This window comes from Hordeum vulgare, chromosome 5H, assembly GCF_904849725.1.
Source record: "Hordeum vulgare subsp. vulgare chromosome 5H, MorexV3_pseudomolecules_assembly, whole genome shotgun sequence".
Lineage (NCBI taxonomy): Eukaryota > Viridiplantae > Streptophyta > Magnoliopsida > Poales > Poaceae > Hordeum > Hordeum vulgare.
The window spans coordinates 353638379-353648919 of NC_058522.1; the positions used below are offsets into that span (position 1 = coordinate 353638379).

A 10541-nucleotide genomic window follows, 5' to 3' on the forward strand; every position below is an offset into this window, starting at 1 on the left:
TGAAATGGGATTATTGGGTATTATCTCGGTTGCATGTTAATCTTATTAGACAGCTCTTGCAGATGGATCTAGTCGGAGCGGAAAAACGAAACCGACGAAAGAAACAAGAATCACGAAAAACCAAAAAGCAAATAAAGCTCAAGTGATGCGGACCTTACACATGGCCAAGGATTCACTAGTATAACTAATATAGTGCACTCGATGCATCTCTAAGGATTTAGAAGCGAAACCACACAATGCTCCTGGCAGCACTGGTGTCCAGCTCCTACTACTTCCTTAGGGAACATCACTCTCAACACAGGACCATAGCCAAAATGGCTTAGTCAATGATTCTAGGGTTGTCAAGGAGGGATGGAATTTATAAGCATCTCCCAATGGAGACTAAAGTAAGGAGAGAAATGTCATGGCTAGCAAGAAGGGGTAAGGATATCTGGTTGACTTAGGGGTTTCGGGGATCACAGGTCGTTGCCGGGTGCGAGCATTTCACATCGGAGGCAAGGGCCACGAGAGTTGGGGTCTGATGGAGCCGAAAAATTATGGGGTTGCCTTATGATCAATAGTAGCCGTGCCAGGTGCCAAAGATGGCTGAAATCCATCTGGGCCTTCTATTGAACGCACGATAGTGGAGTCTCGCTAGGGTAACCTATAGTCAGCCTGGATGCTCTGATACCATTCGTTGTGGCACTCCGCCTGATTACCACTATAGCCAGACGGTCGCCGCGCACACCAGCCCAGGAAATCACTCTCGCATGCACGTTTACAACAAGTATCATGAACACCGGTATTTCTATTAATGAATATAAGAGTTTTACATGATGAACTACAAGGGTCATGGCAGCGGGGAAAGTTGTATCTAAGGCAGCATGGTTCTGGTGCGGCTCCAATCCAGAGGTATCTGACTCGGTTACGTTCCGAGCCCGTGAACGCTCGAGTTCCTCGCTTACGATGGAACCTTTTGTGAACCTGACCATGTTAAAAGCCACTGATTACTTTTGAATGTACTCGCAAGCAAACCAAAGCTAACATATACACCGAGCAAAGCAATCTATGACATTCAAGCATGCATTTGTTATTAGAGCAATATTAATCATTATAACATACCTATCTATCAATATTAATTATCATGGTATAACAGGATTATCTACCAAGATAACTACTAAAGTGAATACGATAAGGTGAAGCATATTAGATAAATGATTTATACTCTCACTATGCTCATGATCCAGTCTGATTCTGATCCAATCCAACTCATGTGGTCATCTGACCACTCATCTCATAGCCATCCCATGGCTAACATGTCATATACCGGACATCTTCCGATGTCTGCACCAGACGAGTTCTTTCATCATTATCATCACTGATACGGTTGACCACTTACTAAGGTTTGATCGGGTTGTCCAATACCGTGGACTCGGGTATTCGAATAGGTTTGACACTCTCCAGAGGTTGCACACTTTACCCACACTATGGAGCACTGATCTCGTGATCCCATTCGGGTGGACCAGTGTTGCTCCAACGAAACCTGCCTCATCCGTGATTCTTTCATCGTACTAACGGCATTCCATCCTCCCCCGGAGTCCTGCCTGGGTGGCCATGTGTCCTCATGACACCTGCCACCGTTGTGGCCAAACTAAACTGTCCCAACCAGGGCCGGGCCCAACACAACTCAACTGGGCTCACATGATTATCATCGCCCACCTGATCAGGGTAGCACGCGTGCATAATCCTCCCTCTTTGGAAGTACCGGTGAGAGGTCACGCGATCATCCCGAGTCACGGTCGTCCCATATCGGCAAATGTGGTTGCACGGATAAGCCCTGACAGGTGACTTGAAATCAACCCATTAGGTTTGGTTTTAACAACACACTACAAGGAATATGCTAATACACGACGCTATTTTTTCGTCGCTACATCGTCACGGTTTTTCATTTACGACGATCTCACGACGAAAAACCAAACGTCAAAAATGGAGCATCACAAATGAACAGCAGCGACGTTTTAATCAAAATCGTCGTAACTTTTACGACGATTCCTGGATTGTAGTAACCTTTACAACGATCATAAATCGTCGTTGGCAATCTAAGCCAGTCCAACGTGCCAGTCCTACGTGGCAAAATTACGACGAAATCAAAACGTCATAGTTGAAATCAGCCCAACCCATTTCAATTGATCACATCGGCTGGTTTTATTTTTTTTGGGCTTTTTCTTATTGCGCCTTAGCCTATTTACAGACACTTCTAGTATTTGTTTTATTTTTTTATCATTAAAATTTGGGCCCTGGCCTTTTAATGCCCGAATACATTTGGTCCAGTTTCAGTTTTGGCCTTTTTCATTTTTGAATTCAGCGACTTTTTGTTCCAAAACTTGGTTACATTTCTATTTGTTGGGCCTTTTCAACCCAATTATTTGTCCAATATTAAATCCATCACTATTTCATATTCATATCAAGAAAACTCCAAGTTGAATTAAAATCATCCATCATATAACATCACATAATACATCTCCCAGGTTTACATAACACAATAACTCATCTCATGAATACATTTCCTTACACATGAATATAGCAAGAACGGACAGAATTACACAACACAACAATGACACATCTGCTACTATCCCAACAGTACAATGGACTTCATTCCACTCTCCTATGAGACATGCTCGAGATGCGAGAACTTGCCATCCTACAAGAACATTACACTGCACATGAATCAATCAAACGGAAATAAATATAAAAAATATTAGAGTTAGTGTTCAAAACTTAGCAAGTTTGTGTTAAGAACTTGAGCTCCTTACTGAAAACATAATGTACAACAGTTTGGCCACACCAAAACGTATAGTATTTTTTATTACTACTACTATATGGTTAGATTCAACTACTACGTCTCGTCTGGCAAGCTGACAATTAAATTGAGTGTACTGGAGTATACTGATGCAACTAGATTTGCATCCATCGCCTTTAAAAAATCACATGGAAGGATATGCCACCGGAGTCCAGTACCCAACAACCAATGATGCGGGTCACACTGACAATAAAAGAAAACATATTAAACTTGTATATATATGGACATGTGGTGGGCTGGTGGCTCAGTCTGCCGTCCAAGTGACCAAGTTTAACCGATATAACTCTAAGGTTTGTCTCCATGTTGCTAATAATGCAACTTTTAAAGAATTGATTTGCATACTGCAGAATACTTCAATTAAAGTAAGAGTAAAACATGTTGATATAGTTAATAAGGTAAGATGCCAGGCTGACCAGTCAAGAAATGTGAAGCAAAAACAAGGTTTCCAGCAGAAAAAGAAAGAAGCTAAGGCATTCCCATCAATGTTTGGCCGCAATGAACACGCCATTCTTTTTAAGAAGACAAAAAGATAAGCAATAAGCAATACTCACTGCTAAATTCAGTGTGTTGTGGATTTCAATTAACAAGCAGATAAGCAATACTCACTCTAAGCTACCAGCACTAGCTAAACCAAGCATCAGTTTTAAAAAGCTCAGTTTAAGATACTTCAACGATGGGTGACATCTCAGTAGCATCTCCTTGTAACATCATATGCTTAGCTGACAAACTCCATGGTGTACCACAATAACAGAACCACCTCAAGCATCTCTACAACAATATATATACAGTGATGGCATGCCTAGCATCAGTTTTAAAAAGCTCGATTTTAGATACATCAAAGACCAAAAAAGGTCTCAGTGGTCTAAATGTTTCACATCCTCTGCTCAGCACACCATCATCATAATAGTGTTATTGAACTCACCATCATGGTCGATGGTGTCCTGGACAACCTTGGCCAGTTCCAGCATGTTGAACTTACCGGGGTTGCCCAAGTTGAATGGCCCAATGTGATCACCTTCCATCAGCCTCATCAACCCCTCAACCTAGAAGAGTTCTATTTTAGAAAGCGCATTCCAGATAGCATAGCCATAATTATTGTTCACTGATGGTTAGAGATGACCTACCAAATCAGAAATGTATTGGAAACTCCTGGTCTGCTTGCCATCGCCGTAAACCGTCAATGGCTCCTTCCTTAGCGCCTGCCATTATATTAACATAGAGCATTCAGGTCCTAGTTCGGAAATGAAAAGAAACTTGCGGTTTTTTAACTAGCAGAGCAACAACGTTGTGTGTTTACGTGAGCAACAAAGTTGCTGACAACACGGCCATCGTCAATGCACATGCGCGGGCCATAGGTGTTACAGATCCGAGCAATCCTAACCTAAATAGTGAACACAACAAAATGCACCAATCACTAAACATACAGGCCTATTTTTATACAGATGGAATGGAAATTTTAGTGCTTGCAACAATATATTAGTATAACACAAATGACAAAATACTTCAAGGTTGGCACCACGGTGGTAGTCCATGGTCAAGGTTTCAGCTCTACGCTTGCCCTCGTCATAGCAACTCTTGACACCTGTTGTCGAGAGAAACATACATACACATCAATGGTACTTCTCTGGAGAAAGAGTAATACTATGTTCTATATGTAATGAATTTAAACTGCACATGACAAATGCATTCATAGAAAATGGAGCAACGACTAGCTTGCACATGGTGACAACATTGCATATAAGATTTTATTTTTTACTGTATTTTTTTATTTACACTCTCAGCATTGCAATTTTGCTACTAGCTCATCAAGAGGCTTCCCGCAATCAAGTGGCTCTAGCCTAGCCAGATCAGATTTCCGCTCAATCATCTGAAATGAAAGGACATCAAATGCATCAAAAAGTAACTTACATGTGAAAAAAGTACCAGGTTTTACAAATTTAAGATCAAAAGCAGATTTAATTACATTTACTCATCTAGTATAAAAAAGCTATCATCGATATAGAAAGCAGGTCTTATAGATGACTAAACACGGCACATATTTCCTCCATGCGGTTCTTAATTGCTATTTTTTGAATCACTTTCTGGGGTACATAGACAGAGTGTACTACTGCGGTACACCATTACACTCTTCAAGAGGGAATCCCTGGGCGCTCGCTAGTAATGCCCACGTCGACGCAAGGTAATCCCTGGGCGCTCGCTGCGGCAAACCTGTTGAATGAATTTGGATCCATAAATGTGATTGATGAACAAAGACTATGAAGAAAAGTAGTTTGACATTTTTCGTATTATAAATCTATGCCAAACGTTGAGACTAAAAATAAAAACAGTACATGAAGGCACCTCGAGGGTGGAGCAGGAGCTCACTTGGAGCTTAGGTGCTTTGCCCCCCATCTACGTTCTGAATAAAATGATGGCGAATGAGCAAGGGGAGGGTCGAGAGGGTGAGGACAAGCAAAGTAGCACGCACAAGGGATGAGACATGTTGTGATGTTTTAGGAAATAGTCTTTGTCAAAATTGCACTTCTATATATTGATTTATGCCATTTTTTCGTTTTGCTGATTTTAGTGGGACAGTTTTGATCAAAATTTCTACAGCCGACTATTTCACTGTGCTTTTTGACTTTGGTGGAAGATCGTTCAATCAAGATGAATAATTACATTCTTGTATTTCGAAATTAATATAATGGTTCACTGCACACCAGTTTACTTAATATTAATTGTTATCTTTTGTCACTATCTTCCACACCTTCCTACCTATATATTTCGGATCATGAACTAGAATGATGCGTTTTTTATATACATACACACAATACAATTGAAATGTGACTGTTGCTGACAATGGCTCCCATTTGGTTTGGACAAAAATCAAGAACCTACCCAAACAAAAACTCACGCAACATCTTTATAGATTTATATATAAATACATGTATAAAATTATGAATAAATGTAGTAATATTTTCATATCTTAGTTCCACATAGACCAAACATTCACAGAGCAGAAGTTGTTGTCTCCTCAGGTCAATGGAGGTCTTGGGGGTTGTGATGTTTTCGTCGTTTCCGTGACACAACATTGGCCGCCCATAGATGTACTAGTAGGGAGGGCAGCCCTGCGTGTACCTTCCCATCCAGGTGTGTATGTGCCCCCAAAACATTCTTTTAAGCTTTAGCCATTATCAGATGATCTACTGGTACATATGTTAGCCTGGCTAAATATTCAGAACCTTTTTCAGGTGTCAATCCATATTCCAAACAAAAGTTTGTTTGGTGGTGTTTCTTTGGGATTAAGCGAGCAACTAAGCACAACAAAACCTAAACCAAACACAATACTTAACGTTCTTATCTGCATGTACTACGTAGTACTCTACTAACACAGACATGTGTAAAAGCAGATCAAAAGGCGTGAATCAACAAACGATGGAGGGGTATGTGTGATGAAACTGATGATGTGCACAACATTCACATGTAGGCTGTCATGTGAGTTGAGTTGGTACGGTACCTTGAGAAGTTGCTCCACCTGGTGCTGGCGTTCCCTGCCGAGGACTGGTCCATGTCGCCGCCACCGACGGAGCTCGACGCTCCCATCAACACACACACACAGACCGCCTATGGAGGAAGCGGCAGAGTACATTGGCGGCGATTGCGCGGAGGTACTTGGCCCGGACGGCGTCGGGGGCGCGGGACCAGTCGTGGCCGCGGTTCCTCTTGAGGGCGGCCTGCGCGGCCGCCATCGCGGCGTCCACGTCCTCCGAGGTGTCCGCCGGGATCTCTCCTGTGGAAACCTAGTGATGAGCAGGGCAGCCAACGAGACGGGCGAACGGAAATCAGAGACAGAGAGAGGGGCGGACCTATGGAGACCTCGGTGGTCGGGTTGATGACGGGGAGGCGGCGGCCGAGCGCGGGCGTGCGCCACTCACCGTCGATGAAGAGCTGCCGCTGCGGGATCTTGGCCGGCGCGACCATCGCGGCGGGCGGGGAGTGAGAGCCCTAGCGTGCGCAGCTTCGTCAAACCCTAGCGCGCGCATCGAAGAGACAGAGAGAGGGTGAGGGAGGGAGAGGGCGGCGCATCACCCTCTCTCTATCTCTGGACCCATGTTTCTGCTCCGGATCTTTGATGAGGAGGAGAGGAGAGCGTGCGGCGGCGCCGGATCTGGGAGAAGATTGGGGTGGCGGCTCCGGATCGGAGGTGGGGGAGCCTGGCTCCGGCAAAGGGGAGAGGACTGGATCGGGAGGAAGGGTGCGATGGGTGGGGGTGACTTTTTTCTTCTTCTGTAGAGAGATGGATGGATGGATGTGGGTTGGAGATATGGATGGATGGATGCATGAACGCCATGTCATCGATCTGTGGGAAAATTTCTCATTGGTTCGAAAAATCAATGATTTAAAATAGTTTTCAAGTACTAAAAATAGAGGGATTTTGTGAAGCATCTATCAGAAATATTTTGCAAAAGGGCACCACATAAATTTTCACTAGAGTTAGACCATATTTTCTAGATGAGGACCAATTTGTATGCATTTCCGATCATTGTACCTTTTTTAACATAGTTAGAACATGTTACGGCATTTTTATAACCGTCGTAAAAGTTATGACGATCTCATCTTATGCGGTTACGACGTTTTTGACTCACATCGTCGTAATTTATATGTAGATTTGATCCCCTCAAACAACTTACGACAATCTCAGAGGAAATCGTCATAGATTTATGACGAATTCATCAATGACATCTTAAAGAACGTCATGTATGAGCATATTTCTTGTAGTGACATATTTATCAAGTATGGTTGTTGTCAACAATAACTTAACATGATGATAATTATGCATGAAATAACAAGGGTAGAAACACCATAACCTATCTCTATATCATGAGCCATTAATACGACAGGATGTAAATGGTAAACTATTACTTTGCAAGCTATAACTATAAATTAGACCCTCGGAACCCTCGCATAAAACAGGCAAATAAATCGGTAGCCACCAGAACGGTCTTTACAACGCAGATCTGGGACATTACCGGAATAGCTCAACCCCGGCTCAAGACGGCTGGAAAGCAGCACAGAGCATGAGGCGGTGTTGATAAAAAGAATGTAGCAGTTCCCTAAGACGGCCGAAGAACAGCTCAGAGCATAGGGTCTCTGCTACGCAAAGAGATTCAACAGGTGCCCGCGACGGCCGAAAAGAAGCTCAGAACATGAGCTAGCTGGTGACAAGAGAATTATAAAGTCGGCATCGACCCCGGACGGCCGAAAACAGCTCAGACTCAGGCGTGGTGCCATCATAGAAAATGTGAGCAAGGGTTCATCAGAGTCACATACTGCACATTGTTGTCCATACAGTCACAAGCATATTAATTTAATCATGCAGGAATAACACAGAGCAAAGCTTGAGGGCATATATTCGATGGTCGGCTGCCTGGGGTTGAAGGATACTCGTGGAAGAGGTACGGAGAGTCCGCGGAAAGGATCGCCGTATATCGCTCTCTCTCGAAGGGGGCTGATTGGAGACAAGGGCAAAAAGGTCATTTTCACAGTGTAACCACCTTGTGAAAATGATACCAACATGACGGGCTCGACGAGATGAAGACGTGGGCACTGGATTCACCTCCATCGAAGTCGCGAGCAAAAAGATACAAGCATTTTAAGAAAAAGGACCAATCTGTAATTAAAATAATTGCCCTCAGGTCCCTCAGATTACACGCGCTGGCGCCTTCTCTGGAAATACGCTTTCTGCAACGGAAATCATATTTTCGGAAACACGCCTCCACTTATCCAGCTGGACAGGCCCTTAGCCAATGACAGACATAACCCACCCCATCTTCTCTCTCCTCCTCATCTCCTTCTTCTTCCTCCCATGCCAAGAACATGGGAGGGGAGCAGAGGAGCAGCCGACGACGGGCTCCGGTGACATCGGGCGGGCTCCGGCCAGGGCGAGGCCATGGATCGATGCGCCGGCGAGTGTCGCGTCCATGGGCGTCGCACAGGCGGCACGGGGAGCCGGGTGGCGTGGCGATGCGCGGTGGCCGAGGCTCGGCTCCGACGCAGCCCCGGCGACCTAGGGCTTCCCTGGAGCGGCCGAATGGGGGATGGACTCACGAGGGATCGACTTGTCCGGGGAAACACTCGGACGGGGCTAGGGACATCCGAAATAGGGTATTCGAGGCGGAGGCCGACGGCCATGGCGGCGAAGAAAAGGTAGGGCGCTCAGGGAAAGTGGGGAATGGGAAGATTGAGAGGAGGATGAGCTCGGGGAGCCTTAAATAGCCGCTGGGGAAGCTGCTCGATGCTGGCCAAAGCTCTGCGAGCTCACTATCGCCTTGGAGGGATCTCGGCGGCGAATCCATGGCGACAGAGGAGGCTAAGAGCAAGGGGGCAAGGGGAGAGAGCTCCAGAGGGTTCTCACACGCGGAGGAAGGCTCTCCGACTCTCATGGCATGCCAGGGAAGGATGTGGAGGCCTCGGGTGCAAAAAGCACGCATTTGGCGCGTTATACCCGTGGTCACCATGGACAAATAGTGCTATGGCCCGTGCTTGAATGTCACACCTTTCCCAACATGTTCTTCACTGCTCCATGAGATAAGAACGGTGACTGGAACCGGCCAGGTGGCTCTCGGGTAGAAGAAAGCGATCAAAACAGTTTCTGGTAGCAACTGTTTCTGGTGGTTTGTGGAGAAATGAATGAAGGGGAGGCTGTGAACCTTTGTCACAATGAAACATGGTAGGGAAGAGTATAAGCTTGCAAAATTTGAAGTCATTTAGACCCAATTTGCATACACTTCCTCCACAAACCAACAATTGGTCCAGAAACTAGAATTTGAAGCTCGGCTCAAATGGTTAGATGGATTTGGCTTAAATTTGTTGGAGGATAATGATTTGACCAAGGAAGCTATTGTCAAAATTTCAGATCATTCGGAAATGCCTACATGGTACTTCCTTCACACAGCTTCCAAGCAGGCAGAAACTTAGCAAAATTTCTTGGACAACATTGATAAAAGGGATTGAGCTGATTTTTGGTATTCACTAATGATTTAACAATGTAAACCACCATGAGAAGTTTCACCTCAAGGAGATCAAGGAATAGAGCACTTCCTTTGCAAATTTCCCATCTGGACAGAATTTGCAATTTGACGTTGTGCTCAAAATTTGAACTATGGGGCTTGGGATCCTGATGGAAATGGGCAACATATGGATAGCAGAAGCTCCACAAATTATTTGGGATTTTTCCTGGATACCAAAATGGTAGTTCCTTTAGAAAGTGCTCAAAATGCAATATTGGAATTAAATAGGAAAAGCCAATTTTCCTTTATTCAATGATGGCAATATTTTATGGGAGCTCAGTATGATCACAAATAATATCTACACAAGTTTTCACAAGCTTTGAAGATGGATAGCTATTTTCCTCGATTTAATTCCTTCATCTGACAGAAAAAGAATTAATTATAAAAGATAAATATTGCAAATGACTTAGCAATATTTTTGCATATCCAGGGTTTAAAGATAAGGGATGATCTTCGGGAAAAGGTTTGGGAGGCCACAAGGCAAAAGAAATTGGGGTTCCTTTGAAACAGGAAAAATCAGGGGGTTTCCCTTCTGGCAATTCGGAAGGTAGGGTTTTGATGGCACAACCCTGAGAAAGATCTTGGGTGGAAAGGCTAGGCTGGGGAGAATTTAGGGAAGTCAACGCTGGATGACCATCTTCACATACCCAGGA

At 44.3% G+C, this 10541-nt stretch overlaps 1 protein-coding gene and 2 pseudogenes across 1 annotated transcript; all 3 read right to left on the bottom strand.

Moving 5' to 3' along the window:
- Positions 1–3470: 3470 nt before the first annotated feature.
- Positions 3471–3556, bottom strand: LOC123400487 (annotated as a pseudogene).
- An 82-nt stretch (positions 3557–3638) lies between these two features.
- On the bottom strand, positions 3639–3725 carry LOC123400494 (annotated as a pseudogene).
- Positions 3724–4413, bottom strand: LOC123396702 (UDP-glucuronic acid decarboxylase 4-like). Its single transcript, XM_045091556.1, has 4 exons — positions 4342–4413; positions 4137–4220; positions 3964–4038; positions 3724–3882 (listed from the first exon to the last, which is right to left on the bottom strand). Exons 1-4 carry the CDS (start codon positions 4369–4371, stop codon positions 3724–3726), a joined length of 348 nt encoding a protein of 115 aa, XP_044947491.1. The 5' UTR covers positions 4372–4413.
- Positions 4414–10541: the final 6128 nt, after the last annotated feature.